Here is a 27,500-nt window from a genome sequence, read left to right as displayed (position 1 = left end):
TTTGCATGTGATAACTTATACTTCTATATACACGCACTTGGACATTCATTGGCTGCTGTGTAATCACTGAGTTTAACTATGCTTGTATGTATGCATGTGGCCGTGTGCGTAAAACAATTTTCACTGCACCCGGAAATCGTTTAATTTGGACAGGAAGGCAAGATAACTAACATGTATACAACATGCTCTTCAATATAAGGTGAAGTCCCACCACTATAACACAATCCCTTATTGAATGAAAATGTCAAATATATTCCCAGTACTAGAGAACTGTGTTCAGATGGTTTACACTCAAATGTTCGTGTTAATTTAATTAAAATTTATATTATACACAATTTAGCCTGGTTGTTTTTTTGTTTTTTTTCAAATTTCCACAACTCCTCAGGAGTTTTTTACCACAAGGACATCGCTCAATTACGATGAAACAAATGCCAGAGCGTTCTACACCTTATTTTCATGAGTGTGCAGCATACATGTTCTGCCTTCCCGTTACAATGAAACGATTTCCAGATACACTGATTTAGCCCCAAACACCTTCAGCACATTTTGCAAAGTCTCAACACCCACACATTTATCCGACACCTTTATCCAAAGCAACTTACAATCATGGCTGAGTACAGCTTTGAGCAACTGAGGGTTAAGGGCCTTGCTCAGGGGCCCAACAGTGGCAACTTTTCAGCGGTGGGGCTTGAACTGGCAACCTTCTGATTACAAGTAGAATACCTTAACCACTGAGCTACATGTATGTATGCATGTATATGTATATATACATACACGTGCACGCACGCGTGGAAACACACACACACTTCTGTGTGCTGTGATGCATTTTAGTAATCTGCACTGTATCAGTTTTACTGCCTTTAGTACAACGTGGCCTGTGTCTCCCTCTGACCCCTTTGTCTGTCTCATGCAAAGGTCGCGACCTCAGGCTCTGACAGCATGACCGGCACAACGCACACTGCTACATCCTGACACACGGTGTCCATTGTCTCTGGATGCTTCTCTTCCGGGATCATTCCCTGCGACATCCGCAAACCGCACGGAAGTTTTAAATAACCGAATCGGAGCTTCCTTCTGCTACATATACTCCTGTGTGTCCGGAGGGCAGGGGCAGAGATAGAGACTTAGCTGTGCGCGTGTGCCTGATGGCTGATGTCTATAGAACGGCTGGCGCTGTGTTAAAAAGCAGCGGTTATTTACGCCTGTTCTGTGTTTGGAGTGGAAGTAGGGGAGACATGCCCACGCTGTGATGGGTGTGTGACTCATTCGAACCTCTTCACTTCATCCTCTGATACATTTAATGTATTAAGTTCTGGTCAACACAACACTGCTGCTCATTTAGTGATGCAATATGGATGCATTGCTAAGCTTTAGTATGCAGTGTATTATAAGAATAAGTTATGTGTATCAGAGTAACTCAGTACATATTTCTGTGTGTGTGTGTGTGTGTGTGTGTGTCCAGTTCTCCAAGGAGAAGTACCTGCTGGAATCTCCCCCAGAGAAGCTGCGGAAGGAGCTGGAGGAGGAGCTGAAACTCAGCAGCAGCGACATGAGGAGTCACGGCTGGTACCATGGTCACATCCCACGAGAGGTGTGTGTGTGTGTGTGTGTGTGTGTGTGTGTGTGTGGAGTCACGGCTGGTACCATGGTCACATCCCACGAGAGGTGTGTGTGTGTGTGTGTGTGGAGTCACGGCTGGTACCATGGTCACATCCCACGAGAGGTGAGTGTGTGTGTGTGTGTGTGTGTGTGTGTGGAGTCACGGCTGGTACCATGGTCACATCCCACGAGAGGTGAGTGTGTGTGTGTGTGTGTGGAGTCACGGCTGGTACCGTGGTCACATCCCACGAGAGGTGTGTGTGTGTGTGTGTGTGTGTGTGTGTGGAGTCACGGCTGGTACCATGGTCACATCCCACGAGAGGTGTGTGTGTGTGTGTGTGTGGAGTCACGGCTGGTACCATGGTCACATCCCACGAGAGGTGTGTGTGTGTGTGTGTGTGTGTGTGTGTGTGTGTGTGTGGGGAGTCATGGCTGGTACCATGGTCACATCCCACGAGAGGTGTGTGTGTGGAGTCACGGCTGGTACCATGGTCACATCCCACGAGAGGTGAGTGTGTGTGTGTGTGTGTGTGTGTGTGGAGTCACGGCTGGTACCATGGTCACATCCCACGAGAGGTGTGTGTGTGTGTGTGTGTGGAGTCACGGCTGGTACCATGGTCACATCCCACGAGAGGTGTGTGTGTGTGTGTGTGTGGAGTCACGGCTGGTACCATGGTCACATCCCACGAGAGGTGAGTGTGTGTGTGTGTGTGTGTGTGTGTGTGGAGTCACGGCTGGTACCATGGTCACATCCCACGAGAGGTGAGTGTGTGTGTGTGTGTGTGGAGTCACGGCTGGTACCGTGGTCACATCCCACGAGAGGTGTGTGTGTGTGTGTGTGTGTGTGTGTGTGGAGTCACGGCTGGTACCATGGTCACATCCCACGAGAGGTGTGTGTGTGTGTGTGTGTGGAGTCACGGCTGGTACCATGGTCACATCCCACGAGAGGTGTGTGTGTGTGTGTGTGTGTGTGTGTGTGTGTGTGTGTGGGGAGTCATGGCTGGTACCATGGTCACATCCCACGAGAGGTGTGTGTGTGGAGTCACGGCTGGTACCATGGTCACATCCCACGAGAGGTGAGTGTGTGTGTGTGTGTGTGTGTGTGTGGAGTCACGGCTGGTACCATGGTCACATCCCACGAGAGGTGTGTGTGTGTGTGTGTGTGGAGTCACGGCTGGTACCATGGTCACATCCCACGAGAGGTGTGTGTGTGTGTGTGTGTGTGTGTGTGGGGAGTCATGGCTGGTACCATGGTCACATCCCACGAGAGGTGTGTGTGTGGAGTCACGGCTGGTACCATGGTCACATCCCACGAGAGGTGAGTGTGTGTGTGTGTGTGTGTGTGTGTGTGTGGAGTCACGGCTGGTACCATGGTCACATCCCACGAGAGGTGAGTGTGTGTGTGTGTGTGTGGAGTCACGGCTGGTACCGTGGTCACATCCCACGAGAGGTGTGTGTGTGTGTGTGTGTGTGTGTGTGTGGAGTCACGGCTGGTACCATGGTCACATCCCACGAGAGGTGTGTGTGTGTGTGTGTGTGTGGAGTCACGGCTGGTACCATGGTCACATCCCACGAGAGGTGTGTGTGTGTGTGTGTGTGTGTGTGTGTGTGTGTGTGGGGAGTCATGGCTGGTACCATGGTCACATCCCACGAGAGGTGTGTGTGTGGAGTCACGGCTGGTACCATGGTCACATCCCACGAGAGGTGTGTGTGTGTGTGTGTGTGTGTGTGTGTGTGTGTGTGGAGTCACGGCTGGTACCATGGTCACATCCCACGAGAGGTGAGTGTGTGTGTGTGTGTGTGTGGAGTCACGGCTGGTACCATGGTCACATCCCACGAGAGGTGAGTGTGTGTGTGTGTGTGGAGTCACGGCTGGTACCATAGTCACATCCCACGAGAGGTGTGTGTGTGTGTGTGTGTGTGGAGTCACGGCTGGTACCATGGTCACATCCCACGAGAGGTGTGTGTGTGTGTGTGTGTGTGTGTGTGTGTGTGTGTGTGTGTGTGTGTGTGTGTGTGTGTGTGTGTGTGTGGAGTCACGGCTGGTACCATGGTCACATCCCACGAGTGTGTGTGTGTGTGTGTGTGTGTGTGTGTGTGGAGTCACGGCTGGTACCATGGTCACATCCCACGAGAGGTGTGTGTGTGTGTGTGGAGTCACGGCTGGTACCATGGTCACATCCCACGAGAGGTGTGTGTGTGTGTGTGTGTGGAGTCACGGCTGGTACCATGGTCACATCCCACGAGAGGTGTGTGTGTGGAGTCACGGCTGGTACCATGGTCACATCCCACGAGAGGTGTGTGTGTGTGTGTGTGTGTGTGTGTGTGTGTGTGTGTGTGTGTGGAGTCACGGCTGGTACCATGGTCACATCCCACGAGAGGTGAGTGTGTGTGTGTGTGTGTGGAGTCACGGCTGGTACCATGGTCACATCCCACGAGAGGTGAGTGTGTGTGTGTGTGTGGAGTCACGGCTGGTACCATAGTCACATCCCACGAGAGGTGTGTGTGTGTGTGTGTGTGTGTGTGTGTGTGTGTGTGTGTGTGTGTGTGTGTGGAGTCACGGCTGGTACCATGGTCACATCCCACGAGAGGTGTGTGTGTGTGTGTGTGGAGTCACGGCTGGTACCATGGTCACATCCCACGAGAGGTGTGTGTGTGTGTGTGTGTGTGTGTGTGTGTGTGTGTGTGGAGTCACGGCTGGTACCATGGTCACATCCCACGAGAGGTGTGTGTGTGTGTGTGTGTGTGTGTGTGTGTGTGGGGAGTCACGGCTGGTACCATGGTCACATCCCACGAGAGGTGAGTGTGTGTGTGTGTGTGTGGAGTCACGGCTGGTACCATGGTCACATCCCACGAGAGGTGAGTGTGTGTGTGTGTTTGGAGTCACAGCTGGTACCATGGTCACATCCCACGAGGTGTGTGTGTGGAGTCACAGCTGGTACCATGGTCACATCCCACGAGGTGTGTGTGGGGAATCACGGCTGGTACCATGGTCACATCCCACGAGGTGTGTGTGTGGAATCACGGCTGGTACCATGGTCACATCCCACGAGAGGTGTGTGTGTGGAGTCACGGCTGGTACCATGGTCACATCCCACGAGAGGTGTGTGTGTGGAGTCACAGCTGGTACCATGGTCACATCCCACGAGGTGTGTGTGGGGAATCACGGCTGGTACCATGGTCACATCCCACGAGAGGTGTGTGTGTGTGGAGTCACGGCTGGTACCATGGTCACATCCCACGAGAGGTGTGTGTGTGTGGAGTCACGGCTGGTACCATGGTCACATCCCACGAGAGGTGTGTGTGTGTGTGGAGTCACGGCTGGTACCATGGTCACATCCCACGAGGTGTGTGTGTGTGTGTGGAGTCACGGCTGGTACCATGGTCACATCCCACGAGAGGTGTGAGTGTGTGTGTGTGGAGTCACGGCTGGTACCAAGGTCACATCCCACGAGAGGTGAGTGTGTGTGTGTGTGTGTGTGTGTGAGTGTGTGTGTGTGTGTGTGGAGTCACGGCTGGTACCATGGTCACATCCCACGAGAGGTGTGTGTGTGTGTGTGTGTGTGTGTGTGTGTGTGTGTGTGGAGTCACAGCTGGTACCATGGTCACATCCCACGAGGTGTGTGTGTGGAATCACAGCTGGTACCATGGTCACATCCCACGAAAGGTGTGTGTGTGTGTGTGTGTGTGTGTGTGTGTGTGTGTGTGTGTGTGTGTGGAGTCACGGCTGGTACCATGGTCACATCCCACGAGAGGTGTGAGTGTGTGTGTGTGGAGTCACGGCTGGTACCATTTTCACATCCCACGAGAGGTGTGTGTGTGTGTGTGTGTGTGTGTGTGTGTGTGTGTGTGTGTGGAGTCACGGCTGGTACCATGGTCACATCCCACGAGAAGTGTGTGTGTGTGTGTGCACGCCTGTGCGTGTCTGTGTGCGAGTGGAGTCACGGCTGGTACCATGGTCACATCCCACGAGAGGTGTGTGTGTGTGTACATGCGGATTCATGGCTGGTACCATGGTCATATCCCACGAGAAGTAGGTGTGTGTGCGCACGCACGCTTGTGGAGTCAAAGTTGGTACCATGGTTCCATCCTATGAGAGGTGTGTGTGTGTGTGTGTGTATGTATGTGCATATATGGACATGGATATATAGAGTTCAGTGTTTATTTGTGAGATGGTTACAGTACTGCTGCAGTACTAAACCCAGTGTTATATCCAGTAACTGTGGTACACGCACACTTGTGTGTTAGTGCTGGGCCTGCAACTAGAGAGATTTGGCTACACTAACACATCAATACTGACAAGTATAGTAATGCAATGTGTGTGGGTGAATATATTGTGGCATGTGTGTTTGAGACTGTGTGTGTGTGTGTGTGTGTGTGTGTGTGTGCGCGCGCGTGTCGTCGTTAGCGTCGCGCGCTCCGACAGCTGCCTACGCTGTCTGTCGTGTGACTTCAGCCATCTGTGCTTCAGCGTAATGCAGTCCTGCTCTGGCTGGAGCTCGCTGGGAACTCCACATCCTCCTTCCCGTTAAAACTTTAACCAGTCGCCATGGCGATGGGCCTCATGGGCCACCCGTGCTGTGTTGCACTGCAGTCATGGCGCCATCTACTGGTAGCTGGAGTTTAGGGCAGCTTTTGTTAAGCGTTACTGACAGCGCTCTGAAGCAGGTCTGCCTGGAGATGACGTGCACGTCGGGTTTTGAGACGTGTATTTTTCACCTGTGATGGCAGCGGGGAGGGCGTGAGACGCCAGCGCGAGGGAGGAGAGTCTTTATTGTCCTTTCAGTTCGAAACAAAAGCACAGCAGCAAGCAAAAAAAAACCGCAGTAATATGAAGACGTTGGCAGTGAGACTCGTGGTGCAGTGACAGAAAGAGCAGGTAGACGAGCCTACAGCAGCTCTGCAGGAGAACACCTGTGGGCTTTACATAAGGCACACAATAAACTAGGTACAGGTGACTGGGAGTGGAGCAGGTGTGTGTGTGTGTGTGTGTGTGTGTGTGTGTGTCTCTCTCTCTCTCTCTGGCTGGGTTTCCGGAGCACCATATCATTACCTTTATTTAGCAAGAAAAGTCATTTGATATGAGGAATCACTTTTGGAACTGGGACATAACAAAATAAATATAGTATTAATGGAAATTTTAATAAAGGTATACAATTCTATAGCTAAATGTGTAATGCACAACTGTTGCTTCGCTATTTATATGATTACAATCAATTAGTTTACAGATTCATGCTCATATAGGAGTTTTTCCAAACCTTCTGCCTTTATAAATTGTATTGTGTGTGTGTGTGTGTGTGTCTGCACACATGTGCAGGTGTCGGAGACGCTGGTCTTGTGTAGCGGCGACTTCCTGGTGCGGGACTCCCTGGCATCGGCGGGTGACTACGTGATCACGTGTCGCTGGCAGCAGGAAGTGCTGCACTGCCGCGTGAGTGAGGTGCCGGTGAAGGGCGCGCCGGCCCGGCCGCGCTACCACCTGGAGAACGAGACGTTCGACTCGCTGCCCGCGCTGGTGCGGCACCACGCGGGCACGGGCCGGCCCGTCTGCCCACGTACCGGAGCGCAGCTGCTGTGCCCTGTGAACCGCACGCTGCCCCTCCGCTACCTGGAGGCCACCTTCGCCCTGGCCAGCGGGCACTCAGGCTCTGCACACTCACCCTCCACCCAGCGGGGGGCGCACATCAAGAGGCGCAGTGTCACCATGACGGACGGGCTGACAACAGAGAAGATCATTCCACACAGGTGAGCCGTGAGGAAGATTACGATGAAGGTTGATGATGATGATGATGATGATGATGTAGTCTGAGGTGATAAACCTTTTAATTGTACTGTAGCTAGAATATTACAGCATTTTTCATTGGTAATTTCTATCCAACGCGTTGGATATGATCGAATACCATGGAAAGTAACCTAAATGGACAGTCACATGAACAAATGTTTCCATGTACTTAGAAAGGGTTGACCCCCCCCCCCAAACTATCTTCCCACAAGCGGGGGAATATCAGACTTCTGTATTATGAGAATGTAGGACAGAAAGGGAGGAAATCCAGGAATTCTTAGAGGTATCATGGGAATAGAATCTAATGATACATCGGGTGTCGTTATTGAAGGAAAACAATCATTGCTGAGACCCTACTTTTAGAGTGTGTGCGTGCGTGCGCGTGTGTGTGTGTGTGTGTGTGTGTGTGTGTGTGTGTGTGATTGTGTGTGAGAGAGAGAAGATAGAATATGAATGTGTGTGTGAGAAGCCATTTAGGGTGAAATCACTGAAACGTGTGTTGACATGCCACACTGTGCAGACAATTAGGCAGGTTGTATTTTTGAGGATTCATTTTCTAAATGAAGAAGTACAGTGCTTTTGGCCAATCCAAAATTCTAAATGTATTCATATAACGCTTTTCACAACAGATGTACCCAAATGGGGTTTTGGCTTTCTTAGAAGAATATCTGTGTGCATTATTATTATGCAACTAAATGAAAAATGGAAATTTTCCCCATTTCACTTATTTATTATTCTCACTTTAACAGATGAAAATAACATTTTCTGTATTATCTGTAATAACAATCATAAGTCTTCTATTCATGGAGTCTGTCAATTTCTTAATTTGTTGACGATCAACTTTTTGTGCAGCAGCAACCACAGCCTCCTGAACAGACACTGTTCAGAGAGATGTATACTGTTGTCCTTCACGGTAAATCTCCCACAAGTTCTCAACTTGGTGAGGAAGGGGGCCGTTTCATTATTCTTTCATCTTTAAGGCCTTTACTGGCTAGCCACGCAGTGGAGTACTTCGATGCATGCGATGAAACATTGTCCTGCATAAAAACCATGGTCTTCTTGAAAGATGCAGACTTTTTCCTGTCCCACTGCTTGAAGAAAGTGTTTTCAAAAAACTGGCAGTAGGTTTGGGGACTGATTTTGAGTCCATCTTCAACCTGAAAAGGTCCAACTAGCTCATCTTTAATAATACCAGCCCATAGCAGTAGGCCACCTCCACCTTGCTGACGTCTGAGTCGAAATGGAGCTCTGTGCCCGATACTGATCCAGCCACAGGCCCATCCATCTGGTCCGTCAAGAGTCACGCTCGTCTCATCGGTCCATAAAACCTTCAGATATTTCTTGGCCCGGTCTTGACGTTTCACCTTGTGTCTTGTTCACAAGCACATGCATAATTAAATGACTTCCGGGAGCACTGAAAATTGTTTTACACACACACACGGCCACGCATACATACAAGCATAGTCAAACTCTACGTGTTTTATATTTGTGTGTATGTGTATGTGAAGTAGTGTGCATGTAAACAAGTGTTTCATGTATTTCACCCCAAAGGGCCTCTTATACACCCCTCATTCTCACTTGTTCGTCAGATTTGACACTTTTTCTCCAAGGTGGTTGTTTGCACTTCATGTCCCAGCATGCCCTGATTCTGAAATACCACTGAGCATGTCAAACATCTAATGAGACGCATATAGTTCTGAATGTTTTTTGAGCCATCCACAGCGCCATGGAAGTATTTGTGCTAGTTGTAGCTTTGCCTTGTGTGAATGGGCACGGACTGTAAACCGAAAGCTCTCGTCTGGGAGATTGTGGAGACTGGTGCTGTCTGGAGAGAGGAAATGTGGATTGTGCTGTGTTTAAAAAGCCGTGTGTGTGTGTGTGTGTGTGTGTGTGTGTGGGGGGGGTGTTTTCACAGTCCGTCCACAGTTCACCATAAGGATGTTATGCGAAACTGCGCGCTCAGCATGGACCAGATACAGGAGTTCCGCTGCCCCCTGTCCCCCGTAGGAGAGACCACCCTCTCACCTGCCTACAGCTCTGGTGAGGACACACATATACACACACACACACATATATACACACACACACACACACACACACACACATATACATACACACACACACACATATATACACACACACACACACACACACACACACATATACATACACACACACACATATACACACACACACACACACACACGCGCGCACACACATATATACACGCACACACACACATATACACACACACACACACATATACACACACACGCACACACACACACACACACACACATATACACACACACGCACACACACACACACACATATACACGCACACGCACACACACACACACACACACATATACACGCACACACACACATACACGCACACACTCACACACACACACATACACGCACATACGCACGCACACACACACACACATACACGCACATACGCACGCACACACACACACACATACACACACACGCGCACACACACATACACACACACACGCGCACACACACACATACACGCACATACACACACACACATACGCACGCACACACGCGCACACACACACACACACACAGAACTGGGTCTTTATTTATCTCTCGTTTACAGACATTGCACATCTCATTAGACAGAAAAAAATACAAGGCATTTTGATATTAATATTAACGTTAATATTAATAATATTGATATTGATATTAATATATATTAATATTAATTAAAACTGATGTTCTTAACAAATGTAACAACTGCTTAACGAATGGTTCACCTTCTCCCTTCAGCCTTCCATGTTTCCCACATGCCCTTACTCGCTCCCTCCCTGCCTCGTTTTTCTCTGTCCCTCTCTCACTCTATCTCTCTCACCTCTCTGCCCCGTCTCTAGTTTCCCGGCACAGACACGGCTCCGGTGGGCGGGTCCTAGCTGTGATCCCGCCCTCCCCGGTGATGCGCCGCTCCAGCGAGCCTCACCTCTCCCCTTTCCCTTCCAATAACAACCTCCCCTGCTCGGACACGCCCCCCAGCGCTCAGTCCGCCTCCGCCCACGGCTACCCCTCGGTTGGCTCGGAGGCAGGAGGTGGTTACTGCGAACTCCGGCCCGGCCGGCCCCCGACCCCGCCTTCTAAAAGCTACGTGGAGAGACTGAGGGTGGAAGAGTGCCGTGCCCCAGGGTCCTCGCCCCCGGACGGGGGAGACGGCTTCGCCCTGCCCCTGGTGGAGACCAGCTCTGGATTTAAGCCCGGCAGCTACCAGTCGCCCCTGCTGCCTGCAGAAAACAAGCCCCTGGAGATGGGAGTACTGAAGAAGGTTAAGGAGCTGCTGGCAGATGTGGACCCCAAAGCAGCGGCCATGCACATCACCAAGGTGGACTGCATGGTAGGCCGAGTGTGGGCGCTGGAGTTCGGTGTCAGAAACTGTTTACTAAGATGATACGTATACAGTGGGACTATATTACGTGGAACTAGATCACAGCAGACAGGCTTCAAGGTCTATCACCTGACCTGCTGCTCAGAGCTTGGTAGATGTTGGTAGAGGCTGGATTCAGCGAACACGCCCCTGAAGCTCCACTCTCAGGTCTGCTGGAGCTCAGGCAGAATCAAAACCTTTCCATCCTCTCCAATTCACTGCTTAGCACTGCCATTGTTTGATGAGACCTGAATTAAGACTAATTCAATGTCTTTAATGAATGTGAATAAATCCGAGAGAGGGAGAGTATATACTTCTGGTAACCATGTGGACATCTGCAGGTTGCTAGGATACTGGGTGTTACCAAGGAGATGCAGAGGATGATGGGAGTGGGCTCCGGGCTAGAGTTGCTGACTTTACCTCACGGGCATCAGCTGAGACTGGATCTACTCGAGAGGTGACACACACACACATAATCACACACACACACACACATATAACGCGTGTAAGCACACAGGAACACACACGGTCCCTCAAGACACATTCAGACACACATGAAACCATACTCAATTTTTTAATATAGCATTATATCTATAAAATTTATCCACACACCCATCCATTGGTTACCAGTGTTCATACTCGCATACACAGGACAACGTATACACTTGTACACTTCTTCAAATATACATAAAAGCACTTTTACACTTGTACACTTCTTCAAATATACACAAAAGCACTTTTACACTTAAACACTTGCTTAGTGAAAGTGAATACAGACACAAAGCCATGAAATGTCATCGTATGTCTCCTTTGGATTACTCCGGGCTTCAGAACTCACACGCTCACTCTCACTCACACACTCCCATTATCTGTTACATATCTCACACACTCTCAAATCCACTCTGATGTATAAACTCCCCAATCTGTTATGTGTGGTAACTCCCTGGTTTAACCTACCTGGTTCTGCCAGAGAACAAGGTGAATCTGTTTTCCCCATACAAACACATTCACACAAATATATCCACCCCTGCCTGACAGTCACACACACACACACACACACACACACTCATACACAGACCTGTCTTAATCATCGGTACTCTCCACACACACATGCGTACACTCACACACACATACACATACACACGTCCTGTCCTTTCAGCAGTCTCCTTCGTGGCTTTTGTGCCAGTGAGAATATTCTAGAAGCGGCACTGTGAACTGACCTGATGGCCATCTGTGTCACTGTCCTGTTTCGTCGCACACCTGCTAACGTCCTCCAGTGAGAGAGGCTCCATTAAGAGAGAGCTTCACATTTATTCAGACCAAACTTACATCAGCTCCTTCCCTGCAGACACGCAGACACGCACACACACACAGACATGCAGACACGCGCGCACACACACACAGACACGCACACACACACACGTACGCACACGCAGACACGCGTGCGCGCACACACACAGACACACACACGCAGACGCGCACACACACACAGACACGCACACACACACACGTACGCGCACATACACGCACGCACACACACACGTACGCACACGCAGACGCGCGCAAACACACACACACAGACACGCACACACGCACGCACACACACACACGCACGCACGCACACACACGCAGACACGCAGACACGCGCGCACACACACGTATGCACGCACACACGCACACAGACACAGACACACACGCGCGCAGACACGCGCGCACACACGCAGACACGCACGCAGACACGCACACACACGCACGCAGACACGCACGCACACGCAGACACGCACACACAGACACGCACACATACGCACGCAGACACGCACACACACGCAGACACGCACACACACGTACGCGCACACACACGCAGACACGCACACACACGTACGCGCAGACACGCGCGCACGCAGACGCGCGCGCACACACACACGTACGCGCGCACACACGCAGACATGCGCGCACGCACACGTACGCACGCACACACACACACACACACGTACGCGCGCACACACGCAGACACGTACGCGCGCACACACACGCAGACACGTACGCACACACACGCAGACACGCACACACACACACACGCAGACACGCGCACACACACACACGTACGCACACGCAGACACGCGCGCGCGCACACACACACACACGTACGCACGCACGCACACACACGTACGCACGCACACACACACACGCAGACACGCGCACACACACACACGTACGCACACACACACACACGTACGCACGCACACACACACAGACACGCACACACACACACGCGCACGTACGCACGCACACACACGCAGACACGCACACACACACGCACACGCAGACACGCACACACACACACGCAGACACACACACACACACGCAGACACGCGCACACACGCAGACACGCGCACACACGCACACACACACGTACGCACGCACACAGGCGCACACACGCACGCACACACGCACGTACACACACACACGTACGCACACACACAGACACGCATACACAGACACACGCGCACACACACACGTACACGCACACACACGCAGACACACGCACATTCACGCACGCACACACACACAGACACGCACACACACACGTACGCGCACACACACGCAGACACGCGCACATACACGCACGCACGCACACACACACACGCAGACACGCACACAAACCCTCACGTACGCATGCAGACACGCACCCACACACACACACACACACAGACATGCGCGCGCACACACGCAGACACGCGCACATACACACACGCAGACAAACACACAAACCCTCACATACGCATGCAGACACGCACACACACTCACACACACACGCACGCGCGCACACACGCACGCAGACACGCACACACACGTACGCACGCACACACACGCATACACAGACACGCGCGCACGCACACACATGCAGACACGCGCGCGCACACACAAGTACGCGCACACACACGCAGACACGCGCACATACACACACGTACGCAGAGAAACACACAAACCCTCACATACGTATGCAGACACGCGCACACACACACGTACGCGCACATACACACACACACACACGTACGCACGCACGCACACACACACACAGACAAACACACAAACCCTCACGTACGCATGCAGACATGCGCACACACACTCACACACACGCACGCGCACACACACACACGCACGCAGACACGCGCACATACACACACGCAGACAAACACACAAACCCTCACGTACGCATGCAGACACGCACACACACTCACACATACACGCAGACACACACACACAGACATGCGCGCGCAGACACGCGCACATACACACACGCAGACAAACACACAAACCCTCACATACGCATGCAGACACGCACACACACTCACACACGCACGCAGACACACACACACACACTTCAGTGGTGCTCTCTGCTACTTTTTTCTGACTGTCCCTCTCCACCTGCTCCACCTGCTCCACCTGCTCCACACCAGGTTTTACACCATGTCCATTATGATGGCTGTGGATCTGCTGGGCTGCACGGGCAGCACGGAGGAGCGGGCGGCGCTGCTGCACAAGACCATCCAGCTGGCCGCCGAGCTGAAGAGCACCATGGGAAATATGTTCAGCTTCGCTGCTATCATGAGAACCCTGGAGCTCCCACAGGTAGGGGAGCGAGGGAGAGAGAAAAATTCACATGATTTGCCAAAATTTGATTTGCCAGGGGACAGCGGAACTCCTGTATCTGGTCCATGCTGAGCGCACAGTTTCGCAGTTCTTTCTTATTTATTTATTTATAAATATTTCGTTTTTGTTAACTTTTTGTTAACTATTGTTCAGTTCCAAATTATTTGCTTTGGAATAATTGTACCTGGTGTATTCATCCCCATAAAGCTACCTTGAAATGAATTGAACTGAGAAAGAAGCAGGAGAGAGAGAGAGAGAGAGAGAGAGAGAGAGAGAGAGACTGAGAACCATTATCATGTCTAGGAATTTCAGCAATGGGTTGACATAAGTTGCCATTCATGAATTTGAACATGTGCAACACAATGGAAAAGTCTGGTGGTGCAGCCCTTGGTTAGATGCCGTCGTGCGCTGTGGCGGCTGCAGCTAACGTGTGTGCTGTGTTTGCCAGATCTCCCGACTGGAGCAGACATGGATGGCTCTGCGACAGAGACACACGGAGGGAGCTGTGCTGTACGAGAAGAAACTCAAACCCTTCATTAAGGCCATGAATGATGGCAAAGGTGAGGCACTGGCACAGCCGAGCACAGGCATTACTGCAGTAATGCCCAGCTGAGCACAGCCCTCAGGCACAACTACAATAATACACAGCTGAGCACAGCCACAGACAGAACTACAATAATGTACAGCCGAGCACAGGCATTACTGCAGTAATGCCCAGCTGAGCACAGCCACAGACATAACTACAATAATACACAGCTGAGCACAGCCACAGACAGAACTACAATAATGTACAGCTGAGCACAGACATTACTACAATAATGCACAGCTGAGCACAGCCACAGACATTACTACAATAATGCACAGCTGAACACAGCCACACATTTATCTACAATAATGCACAGCTGAACACAGCCACATGTGTAACTACAATAAAGCATAGCTGAGCACAATATACGGGTGTAACTATAATAATGCACAGCCCACATGCAAAACTACAATAATGCACAGCTGAGCACAGCCATAGGGATAACTACAGTAATGCACAACTGAGCACAGCCCTCAGGCATAACAACAGTACTGCACAGCTGAGCACAATATACAGGTGTAACTACAATAATGCACAGCTGAGCACAGCCCACATGCAAAACTACAATAATGCCCAGCTGAGCACAGCCACAGAGCTTACTACAAGAATGCACAGCTCAACACAGCCACAGGTGTAACTACAATAATGCACATCTGAGCACAACCACACATGTTACTACTGTAATGCACAGCTCACAGGCATTCCTACAATAATGCACACCTGAGCACAGCCCACAAGCATAATTGCAATAATGCACAGCTGAGCACAGCCCACAGATGTAACTACAATAATGCACAGCTGAGCACAGCCCACATGAAAAAACTCCAGCACTCAACAGCTGAGCACAGCCCAATGTAACAACGAGACTATAATACTTCATGTGTGTATTAATACCTTTTATATGTGGGTGTTGTTCTCCCAGAGAGCTGTGTCCTGTCCAGCACCTGTTTCCCTCACATAGTGCCAGTGCTGTCTCTGCTGGAGAGGGGCTTGGCTGTGGGGGAGGGGCTCGAGGCATGGGAGAACTCTGAGTGTGGCGTGGACGTGGTCATGAGCCACCTAGAGGCAGCACGCAGCATTGCACACCATGGCGGCCTGTACCGCACCAACGCTGAGGGCAAGCTGCAGGGTACGACACGTGTTTTTTAATCCTTTATTTAAATATACAAACGCACCAAAATACCTTTAAGTAAACTGCAAAGATATTACACCATGACAGTTCTCCCTTATAAAAAGTATTCAGTGTATAAATGTATAAAAAGTTTATTTTATTCTCCATTTCTGTGCTATTGTGTGTGTGTGTGTGTGTGTGTGTGTGTGTGTGTGTGAGTGCAGATTTCCAAGCGAGGCAGGAAGTGTTGGAGATCTTCTGCACTGAGTTCCAGATGAGGCTGCTTTGGGGCAGCCGAGGTTCTGAGGGGAGCCAGAGCGAGCGCTATGAGAAGTTCGACAAAGTTCTCACTGCGCTGTCCCACAAGCTCGAACCCCCCATACGCCACAGTGAGCTGTAGCGCCACCACGAACCCGACCACATAACCCTTCCACGTGCTGCGTCTGCATTTGGGCAATCCATCAGCATACTATTGCTCCCACACTTGGGCAAAACCATTATGAAGCCACAGAGGGGAGTGGAGAGTCAGGGAGCAGCTCACTTGAATCCACCCCCGCCCACCCCCAGTAAAAAAGGCACAACGGATAGGGACCTTTCTACAGGCATGAACGTGCCTTATGTGCCAGAACAGTACAGAGCTGAGGCTCACAGCAGGAATGGTGTTTCGAAACCTCTGCCTGACGCTACAGGGAAGTCGGGGAGCCCAGACAGGCGCTTTTGCGGGCTGCAGCTCAAAGGTCCTGCAGGCTGCCTGGTCGTCACACCGTTGTGTTTCAGCACGGGAACGCTCACGGAGATGCCATTCGCGCGCCCACCCTACACTCGCGCGCCCACTGCACACATGCACACCCACCCCCCAACTTGCTCACCAACCCCACACCCCACCTCACAATCTAACACCCATCACACTCATGCACCTTCCCCACTTGTTCACCCACCCCACACTCGCGCACCTGCCCCACACTTGCACATCCACCTGACACCCACCCCCCACTCGCACACACACCCATTGACTGAGCGCAGGTTTCCAAATCCCAATATCCCAAACCTTGCTAGACAAAAAAAGAAGATTTAATTTTTTTTATCTGTTTTATCATTATGAACATTTTTTTTTCATTTTTGCATTAATTTGTTCAAGGGGCAATAAGTAACCTGTGACAAAATCGCTGAGGTGTAGCACACCACAGGAACATACCTGGACACTATAACGTGGACTTTCAGGACAGGTTATGTATAGATACAGAGATGTGTACAGTCCTCACCCTGGTTCCTGGTGCAGTTCTTGTGTGGTGGCTCTTGGCTACCGTGTTAGGGTTGGGGTTAACAATTAACCCTAACCCTACCAGTGTTGGCAGCAGTGAGCCTATAGTGCTTGTATGGATTCTACCTGAAACAGAGGTCCAAAAAAGAGCTACACCTCGCTACACCTCGCTCTAGCTCTGTAATGGCCATACTGAGAGTGAAGTCTGAAGAACTCTCAGGAGTTCATGGGTAATGCGTGTTTGGTCATTTCATGCTTTCTTTTGACCTGAATAAATGTAATAAAATGTTTTGTTTTCTGAGAGAGAGAGAGAGACTCTGATGGCAGATAGTGACTTACACCATAGAGTTTAGGAATTCCAGTGATTAGGTGTCATAAGTTAACATTCATAAATGTAGACATTTATATCACAATGTCAAACTTCTGGATATAGTACTGCTTCCTCCATAGGATATTTTAAACATTTGATTTCCAAATACTAACCTACTGAGCCTATTTAATTTTAAGTTGTTATAAATAAGTCACACCATCCAACATTAGGGGGGTGTTTGTAATAACAGTGTGCATGCTGGGGCAGAGAACTGCGCTTTGGGGAGGATGAGAAGTCTGCTCTTATTATTTTACCTTCTTATCATTATTATTCATTCGGTTGTAAACCCAGGACTATTCCCAGAGTCAGCAGGAACCTTTATTCAGGAACCAATGCCAAGTTTGTAAAGCACGTTTGAGCAGACTGATACTGAATGACACAACTCAAAATGATATACCTCTTTCAACAAGCTTAATGTAATTTTGTTTCATTATTCATCCCAAAAGGAACAAAACTGTTTATTTCATATGGAAGCCAGTCATTATAAGATGCAGGTTACTTCTATTTAGATGCAGCCTATAAAAGATTATTACCAGGAAGACTGATTCTGGAGGTACTATATCAGGTATTTTTATAAAGGCACACGTTAAAAGCAATTAGCGCGGTGGAGACCTATTGAGGAATGGAGTATTGAGGAATGGAGGCGCTACATATGCAATTCCACTCCAAGCCAGCAGATGGCTCTGTTTAGCAAGCAAAAAGGCATGAGACTTTTTGTTTTTGTTTGTTTGTTTATGTTTTGGTTTTTGTCTTGTTTTGTAATGCCTACTTGTATAGGACTAATGTACGTTTGGACTCTTTGTTGTACAAATTGATTAATGAGTGCTTATTTCATGATAAAATAGTGGAAGGACTCTGATGGAAAATTCGTTTAGGTTATTGTGTTTACATCTCCTTTTTTATGTACTGTACATATCTTACGTTTTTCAACCTTTTTTCCAGGAAATAAAATACAGTAGGCTTGTGTTGAGGGGTGGTTCGTGTTTTCTTTTGCACTGGTTTGACGTTTTTCAGTTTCATCCTTCACCCACTTTCAGACCTGCTCAGTTTTAACACTGTCCGTGCCACAAACAAGATCTATTTAATTCATTTCGGTTAATTTATTAAAACTAGCCTTCAATTAGATGATAAAGAAAATGCAAATGCTACATTTAAATATATTTGTACATTCAGTAATTACATTTTAGAGATAAACCAAACTGCAATTCAATTTTAGAGTAATGTATTAGATTTTACAATAAATGGTTTAAACTCAAATTCTTTATATACATGGGATATTCACATCTCAACTACTTCCTCATTGCTGTAGTTGCAACTTCTGACCAGAAGGTGGTGATAGCATCTAATAGAAGCGGTGATGAGCGACTTAGTCAGCTGCAACAGCAACTGTGACGAGAACTTGCATAAATGTATAATGTCATCTCTTTTTTTCTCTTGATACTAGTTAAATACTTCATAATATAAAGTCAACCAAGAGTTTAATAGCACGTTAAATTAACCTAGGAGGCTGTGAATGACCGCAGTAACCCCTTTTGTTGGCCTGGTGTTATTGGGTTTGAAAAGTCCTGGGACATACGTCATATCTGACCAAAAGACACTGAACTTGAACTGAACTCATAAATCTTCCTTTTGTCTGTGAAATGTGTGTAAATGCGCACACAAGTGATGTGTCTCGAAAATGTAAGAAGACTCAGACACTTCCATTGTCAAATTTCTGTATGTATGTGTGTGTGTTCATGTGTGTGTTTGTTTGCGTGTGTCTGTGTGTGAGTGCGTGTCCCTGCTTGTACATATGTATGAGTGTGTGTGTGTGTGTGTGTGTGTGTGTGTGTGTGTGTGTGTGTGTGTGTGTGTATGTGTGTGTGTGTGTGTGTGTGTGTGTGTGTTCACAAAAGCACATGTACCCTGGCTTTCTAAAGTAAGTGTGTCATGCTATAATGACTCCACAGAGAGGAGCTGGGAGTGGAGCTATGATGCAATCTCGGGGTGTGCGTGTGTGTGTGCGGTTGTGTGTGTGTCACCCTCCTCACAGCTGTGCATCCAGCCAGCTCCGTGCCAGTCAGAGACAGGCCCTCCTGACACTGTTGACACCACGATGCCCCTGTCAGGACTGGCAAAGACACAGTGGAGCTGCAGGTCCTGCAGCACGCACAGGCAGATCTGAGTGTGCAGACAGCGTGGACATGTCCGGGGACGTGGGGGTCAAATGCATGGGGGTGATGGTTAACTGCTGGGGGACAGTCGTAGCTCAGTTTAAGGAACTTGAATTGTAATGGGCCCCTATTGGGCCCCTGAGCAAGGCCCTTAACCCTCAGTTGTTCAAGTTGTATAATTGCAAGGTGCTTTGGATAAATGTGTCAGCTAAATGCCATAAATGTAAATAAATGGGACAGTGATCATGGACACACTATAGAAAGAAGGGAAGGGAACATCCCTCCCTGTTCCAGTTCTTTGTTGCAGGCTAATATGTCCTACTGATTCCCATTCATTTAGCTGTTTTTGACCACAAATATATAGCTTTGCACTTTCATTATTCAACTCTGTATTATCAAATACAGTTACATGTATATGGCATCACACCCACACACAAATTCAAATTAGAAGCATAAACCAGAACTTCTCGTGGATGTCAGTCCAGGATTGGCCGCTATGTGACTCTTGCAGCCGATCCCTCCCCAATTAACCCCCCACCATATCCCACCACACCCCCCACCACACCCCCACCCACCCCCAGGCCCTCCCAGCCCCGCTCAGACTACACATTACCACATGAATGGCCGCCTGCAAAGGGCCAGCGGCTTCGGACGGCAACAGAAGGCACGAGATTTGCAATTCAATCTGCCACCCCGAACGGGACAGACCCGTCAGCAATATGATGGAAACTGAAGCAGTTTGGAGGAAAGAGGAAGTTTAGTCATATGGGGAACCAACATACTCTGCAAGGATATAATGAAAAGGTCTAAATTATTTAAAAGTTTTAAAAATAATTTAAACTAAATAATTCATGTAAATTCCTTAGGCTTAGGCTTAAATGCACTGTCCACAAAATCACTGACTGTAGTTCTGCTATCAATTAAATTAAATCGAATTAAATAGTAACATATATTATGAATTGTATTTAACATTCGTTCATTTGGCTGTGGGTTTATCCTTTCTGTTGATAAATTTAAGACAACATAATTACATGCTTATTTTTGCCACAAGTATTAAACAGGGCAGTAATATATCTTGCACATTAAAGCGGTACAAATCTGAGGAGACTTCATCTGGCCAACCCACTAGAAGGAAACTGCAATAGGATTTGCTCAAGAAGCCCTTACTTCCTGTGACGTAGTATGATTACTTCCTGTTCGCAAGGCAGCATCATGGCGGTGCCCATCGCGATACATCTGGAGTTCGGGTTTGTATCTGAATCGGTACATCGTTGCCATTTGCTTACAGTTATTTAATTGTGTATAGCACATTTTAGTCAACGCTGCCAGACATACATTAACACTTGCTATACGTATCCGTGGCGCGACCGTGAAGCGAGTAAGCAAATTAGACATGCTGGCGCTCTGAAGCGCGCTTCAGTCTTGGGTTCGGGTGTTCGGGTCTTCGGGTCTTCGGGTCTTCGGGTGTTCGGGTCACCGCCCGGGGTAGGTACGTAAGGCTCGCGAGCCCTCGCGCGTGCTCCTGCTGTCACATTAACTTCACGCGTGCAAAAGCAAGTCGGGTTGCAGGAGACGGACGTGCAAGACTCCGAACCTTCCCCAACAGACCCAGAAGCTTCCCCAACAGACCCCGAAGCTTCCCCAACAGACCCAGAAGCTTCCCCAACAGAGAGGTGTCTCTTCCTTTGGATGCGTCACAGTTGTTGTGTCGCGTGTATGATGACTATGCCTCCTCTATGAATCTGGCACTCTGTGGTCTTTTGATCAGACACTAAGATGCTTCTAAATGCAGTTTTATGCTAGTTTATTGGCGCATATTTTAATTTATTTATGTTAGATGAGCCCCCCCCCCCCCACCTTATAGTTTTCTGCCAGAGTTTTATTGAGGTGTGATTAATAATTAAATTTATCTAAAATTCTAAAGTGAACAGATATCTGCCTTAAAATATAGGTTTTTAAAATAAGAAATGTAGCCTTTTTCACAAAGGAGTGGCTGAAACATACTAACCCAAATTATGATTTAATGTGGCAAGTTTTACTAAATCATTTTATATGAACTAATAAGAATCAAGTAATTTTTGAAAGACATAGTACACATTATTGTCATTTTTTTTCCCTTTAAAAATCACCTCATTTATGTGTATACAACCACATTTTAATTTCCCTGGCAGTCTATTAAACATTTCAAGGCAAAAAGTGATGCCAGACCTGGACTCTTAAATCAGAGCTTGTCCTCGCTAACGCAGTCACCCCTCCGTTTGACTTTATTTTTCTCCATCGTTTAGTGTGTACAAAGGCCAGAACCCTATCCGTTGCCTGTTGCTCTCTGAACAAAGCATATATTGAAGCCAAGAGTGCAGTAAAAACCTAACGTTTGGCACCAAATAAAAGGGCTCACATCTTTCAAGTCCCAGAGTCGTGGGTCATGCTCTGTGTAGAGAGAAGAGAGTGGCTCTGCTGACCCAGGCGTGCAGGCTTAATGTGGCAGTGTCTCGCTGGCCTGCCTGAACACGGGCCGCCAGCCAAGCCTGAGCTTCTGGGGCACAACTGGGACATTCTCCCGGAGATGTGAGCGCCCTTTATCAGGCCTGCACCTGCCTCACGAGCTCTCGCTCTCTCCGTTTCACTCGCCATGGCTGCGTTTGACTGACATGCACGCCATCTCGCTTTCAGGGGGACGCTGCCTGTCTTTTTTTTTTTTTATCCGCCTTTTGCAGGGTTTTTTTTCGATTTTGTGTATTAAACTGTATAGAACAAAAGCAATCCCATGCGCTTATATGGATGTGAAAGGTTCTTGGTGTTCTCTCTCCCTTGCGCGCAGTCACAGTGACGCCGTAACTTGGACCGATTCTTGTGGTCCCCATCACCACTGGCTTTTGCTCCTGCCGTTCCTAACTGGGACCTTGGAGATGTTCGTGTGTCTTTCGTGACCGACGTGGCTGGCCAGGGCGCGACTCGTTCTTTGCGTTTTCTGTTCTGGCCATCCCAGCGGGTCGAGTGGCTCAGGCTAAACGGTAAACAGGCGCTGCTTGGGAAGCTCCGTCGCCGGCCGTCTGGATCCAGCAACCGTGTCTTCCTTTAGGTATTGATCGGCTGCTTGAGGTGGGGTAGAGCAGGGCGGAACTGAGTCCTGCAGGCCTGCAGCTTTAGGCTGAGCGTTGGTGGGATGTTTTTGGAGCAGATGTGTCTTCCTGTTGCCACACAATGGTGAGAGCCTAATCCTCTGGTAACTGAATGAAATGGGCAAAGATAGGAACTCCTCCTTTTACTGGCTGATCACCTCTTCCATGGAATCCCATGACACCTCTCTGCAGGGAATCCTGAAAGGCATTCATATGGAGCTTTCCCTTCAACCAGAGTTCTTTAAGCCATCACTGCTGTTAGGAGAACACTGTGTTTTACAAACCTTCTTATTTGCTAATAGCTAGTAGCAAATCATTTCATCATCAGCTTGTGCAGTGTGTGCAATGTTTGGCATCTTGTGTGTAGCATAACAGATGGGTCTAAATTTGTGTGTGTTGCTGATGTTTAAAAGTTAAGTTAATCCTTTGCTTTGTTTAGATCAGGTCTACCGTAGGAACCGTTTCTACATTCTCATGTAAGGCCTCTTATGCTGTTGGTCTTGTTTTCAGAGGAGGAGCTGAACTCCTGTTTGATGGAGTCAAGGACCACCATGTGACACTGCCCAGCCAATCAGAACCCTGTAAGTACAGTCAGAATCGTCTCAAAACTTTGTTGTCAGGGCTTTTGTTACATTTCCTCACTCTCAGACAGCTTTTGCAATTTTGGTGGAATATAAACTAATATTTAGGTACGTGATCATTAATGCGACAGCAAAAAATTATAAGAAATATCTCTTCATAGCTTCAGAAGTGACTTTACTCCTTTTCCTTCAGAAAATAAATTCCTACTATTCCCAGTATTGATTAGTTAATTCCATACATCTTGACCCCGTCTCACCCTGAGGTCCAGGCCTGTAATGCCAGTACAGTAAACCACAGCATCCTTTTTCTTCTCTACATTCTACCAAGTCGAATTCATCATGTGCTGTACACCTTCCCTCAACACCCGCCCCCCCTTTAAACTCTGGCTTATGAGGTCCCATGCTCAGCCCAGAGAAGGTCTCCAGATCACGGTCGGAGTGTTGGAGCTGAGGGCAGTGGGGTGTGGTGTTTGGAGCTGAGGGCAGTGGGGTGTGGTGTTTGGAGCTGAGGGCAGTGGGGTGTGGTGTTTGGAGCTGAAGGTAATTTCCTTTGTGCTGGCCTAGCATTGGTTTTGCCCTCACCAGACATGTGCCTGAAAAATAATTACTTTCACATTTTTCTCTCTCTCTCTCTCTCTCTCTCTCTCTCTCTCTCTCGCTCTCTCTCTCACCCCCTTCTCTCAGCAACAATAGAGCCAAACCCTCTCTGTCCACCTCCTCCTCCTCCCCTCCACCACCAACATCTGTGCGCCTCCTTGGACTCAACCATTCTCTCTCTAACTGCTCCATTATTGGGTCTCTTTCACTTGTAAATGCAGCCAGTGATACTGCTGATGGGTCTTTTATGCCCAGTGCTGGGGTCACTGGAAAGGTATGGATTGGTTGGGGTGGGGGCACTTAGGAGGCCTATCAAAGAAGGAGGGTACACTGTGACAAAGCACACGTTCTTTTTGAGTGTGTGTGTGTGTGTGTGTGTGTGTGTGTGTGTGTGTGTGTGTGTGTGTTTGGGGGGGGGTGTAGGACTAGCGCCTTCCTCCCCCTCCCTTGTTGAATTCCTCCAGGAAGCCTGCAGGAACTCTGAGGTGAAAGGGGTGTTGGGATGAGGGCAGTAAGGTCCATAAAGCTCAGAGTAGTTGGGTGGAGCGGAGATGGTCTCCAGATCAGGGCCATTGTTGGAGCTGAGAGTATTGCGTGTAGCGGAGATGGTCTCCAGATCAGGGCCATGGTTGGAGCTGAGAGTACTTGGGTGTAGGGGAGATGGTCTCCAGGTCAGGGCCATGGTTGGAGCTGAGAGTAGTTGGGTGGGTGTAGCGGAGATGGTCTCCAGATCAGGGCCATGGCTGGAGCTGAGAGTAGTTGGGTGGGTGTAGCGGAGATGGTCTCCAGATCAGGGCCATGGCTGGAGCTGAGAGTAGTTGGGTGGGTGTAGCGGAGATGGTCTCCAGATCAGGGCCATGGCTGGAGCTGAGAGTAATTGGGTGGGTGTAGCGGAGATGGTCTCCAGATCAGGGCCATGGCTGGAGCTGAGAGTAGTTGGGTGGGTGTAGCGGAGATGGTCTCCAGATCAGGGCTGTTTTGCTGATTGTAATTCAGTACACTGGCTCATCATTAATGAAAGAGAAGGGAAAAGACCAGGTGTCCTGGAGTGTTTGATGCTGAAGGCTCATCCAGTTCAGTTTCATAAGTTACACCACCTCGGGGACATTTATGTAAGGACGACTGAGGGTGGTTCACATTTTAAGGATTGATGGTTCCGCGCCTGGTGTTCAGTGAGAGTGGAGCGATGCCTGTTTTAAACTGCAATAAACCTCTGTGTTCCAAAAGCAGTCGATCACAGACGAAAGGTTGTTAGCTGTTACTCAAGACTGGTATGTCTTGAGCACATGCTTCCTTTATACATAGTTTGTAATGTAAATTGTGTATAACATTTAGGCTCCTCTGTGTACATGCATGTTCGTGTGTGTGTGTGTGTGTGTGTGTGTGTGTGTGTGTGTCTGTGAGTATCTGTGATAGCATGTGTGTGTCTGTGCATAGCCTCTTTTCTGGCCTGAGTTCGGGAACATCTAGCATCCATAAAACAACAACGGCACTAACAACAGTGGGGTCATCACTATGGTGCTTGGATCTCCTCGACAACCTGTCCACAAAAGTGGAACGCAGGAGGGAATGTGGCCAGCGGGACCTTCCTGGGGTCAGGGATTGACCTTGGAACTCCGGTGTGGGTGTGGGTGTGTGTGTGTGTGGGAGAGACACACAGAGGGATATTTCACTATGTCATGGATGACTGGCTATGATTGCTTAGACTGACTGGGGGTTCAGCACACCACCACTCCCCACCCCCCTGAAAAGAAAAAAATTCTGTCATATGCTCCAGATTCCCCTGAGTGATTGATGGCGTGAGCCCAGCTAGCCCCGCCCTCAGCCACAACCCCCCCTGAGCTGGACACACACAGTCACACACACGCAGACGCCATTGTCACAAAAACGCATATCACTACCAAGATAAATGGCGTCAGCTCCTCCCCCCCCACCGGGCAGCAAATAATGATGATGTTGAGCATCGTGCGGGCAAGAGAATGAGCGTTAGCTTAGCGCTGTGCTAAACTAGGCTACCAGCCTTCGGGCGCCTACACGGCGGCTATCCCAGCATGCACCTGGGTGCTGACGTGGCCTGCCGTCCTGGCCCCTCCCCATCCACCGCTCTCTCCTTTCTGTGACCGATCAAGGGCTGATGGAGATGGTGGGTGCCCTCCTCTCCTCTGCCTTCCTCTCTTTTTTTTAAGGATAAAGGCACTTCCCCACTTTTAGTTTTTAATTTAATTTTTATTAAAAGTTGCCCCAGCCAAGGAGCGATAAGGACGGAAGCAATTGCTTCTGTTTTTAGCATCCCGCTTTTGGTGGGAGTCGATATTCATGGCCCGCGTGCTGTGCTGAGGCACGCATCACTCTTCTTTATAGGTGCTGGGGTGCAGGCCAGTCGTCCTGCAAGGTACAGCGATCGTTACACCTCTGCAGAGGCTGACAGCCATCCAATTAACCTGAAACAGTCTCTACTGCTCACCCCCTGCTTTCCACGCTGAAGCAACAAACACAGACACACACACACACACACACACGTACGCGCACACACATGATCACATGATCACACTCTGATGCTGACAATTCTAAAATCTCTATCACTAGCAGGAACCTGGCTTGTGTGTGTGTGTGTGTGTGTGTGTGTGTGTGTGTGTGTGCTACAACAGCCTGTACCACTGCCTATATTACACGTATTATTTGTCAAGGCTTTTGCCGCCCGTCTCGTCTTGATCACACAAACCGCTGTATCACAGAGCGTTGGATGCTCCGTTGCCGTGCTGATATGTCATCTCGTCTCCTTAAACACAGAACCCCCCACCCCCTCCTCGCTGCAGAGGTTTCTGAGCCCTCCAGAGACCCCGGTGACGTCCCCCTTCTCCAACCTGCCTACCGCTGCACTGCCCACCGACGGGTGGAGACGCCTGTGTGTGAATAACACGGTTTCGTCTCGGGTCCGGGGTTGGACACCACCTGCGTGTTGGGCTCCACTGGTCCAGTATAGCGCTATATGCCTCCTTGCCTCATTGATTCTGAATTGTTAAATATATTAAAAAAACAGTTTATACAACAGTTTAATTATTGAAACTCGTACTTTGTAGTATTATGCAGAAATATGCAAGGACTGTGCAAGATATGCATAGACATAACGTGGGTGTCTGTGTGTGGGGGGGTGTGTCCTGTGTGTGTGGGGGGTGTGTCCTGTGTGTGTGTGTGGGGGGTGTGTCCTGTGTGTGTGTGTGGGGGGTGTGTCCTGTGTGTGTTGGGGGGGGTGTCCTGTGTGT

At 49.1% G+C, this 27,500-nt stretch overlaps 2 protein-coding genes across 6 annotated transcripts in view; both read left to right on the top strand.

The window, feature by feature from the left end:
- Positions 1-18,750, top strand: part of sh2d3ca (SH2 domain containing 3Ca) — a 59,025-nt gene extending 40,275 nt beyond the window's left edge. For both annotated transcript variants that reach the window (XM_035535842.2, XM_035535844.2), the window contains 9 exons: positions 1,463-1,591; positions 6,917-7,344; positions 9,297-9,421; positions 10,282-10,772; positions 11,144-11,259; positions 14,264-14,435; positions 14,905-15,016; positions 15,965-16,171; positions 16,378-18,750. In XM_035535842.2, the coding sequence (XP_035391735.2) occupies positions 1,463-1,591; positions 6,917-7,344; positions 9,297-9,421; positions 10,282-10,772; positions 11,144-11,259; positions 14,264-14,435; positions 14,905-15,016; positions 15,965-16,171; positions 16,378-16,553 (1,956 nt within the window). In that variant the 3' untranslated portion in view covers positions 16,554-18,750. The remainder of the gene's footprint in view (positions 1-1,462; positions 1,592-6,916; positions 7,345-9,296; positions 9,422-10,281; positions 10,773-11,143; positions 11,260-14,263; positions 14,436-14,904; positions 15,017-15,964; positions 16,172-16,377) is intronic.
- Positions 18,751-21,025: 2,275 nt separating this feature from the next.
- Positions 21,026-27,500, top strand: part of urm1 (ubiquitin related modifier 1) — a 14,370-nt gene continuing 7,895 nt past the window's right edge. For 3 of the 4 annotated variants that reach the window (XM_027006994.3, XM_081702793.1, XM_035535199.2), the window contains exons 1-2: positions 21,026-21,184; positions 23,570-23,640. In XM_027006994.3, the coding sequence (XP_026862795.1) occupies positions 21,120-21,184; positions 23,570-23,640 (136 nt within the window). In that variant the 5' untranslated portion in view covers positions 21,026-21,119. The remainder of the gene's footprint in view (positions 21,185-23,569; positions 23,641-27,500) is intronic. The other variant, XM_027006999.2, reaches the window with a different exon arrangement.

Source organism: Electrophorus electricus, chromosome 19 (genome assembly GCF_041902795.1).
Source record: "Electrophorus electricus isolate QZ-2024a chromosome 19, ASM4190279v1, whole genome shotgun sequence".
Lineage (NCBI taxonomy): Eukaryota > Metazoa > Chordata > Actinopteri > Gymnotiformes > Gymnotidae > Electrophorus > Electrophorus electricus.
Note: the sequence above shows the minus strand (reverse complement) of the source record. Positions and strands in the feature narration are given on the sequence as shown.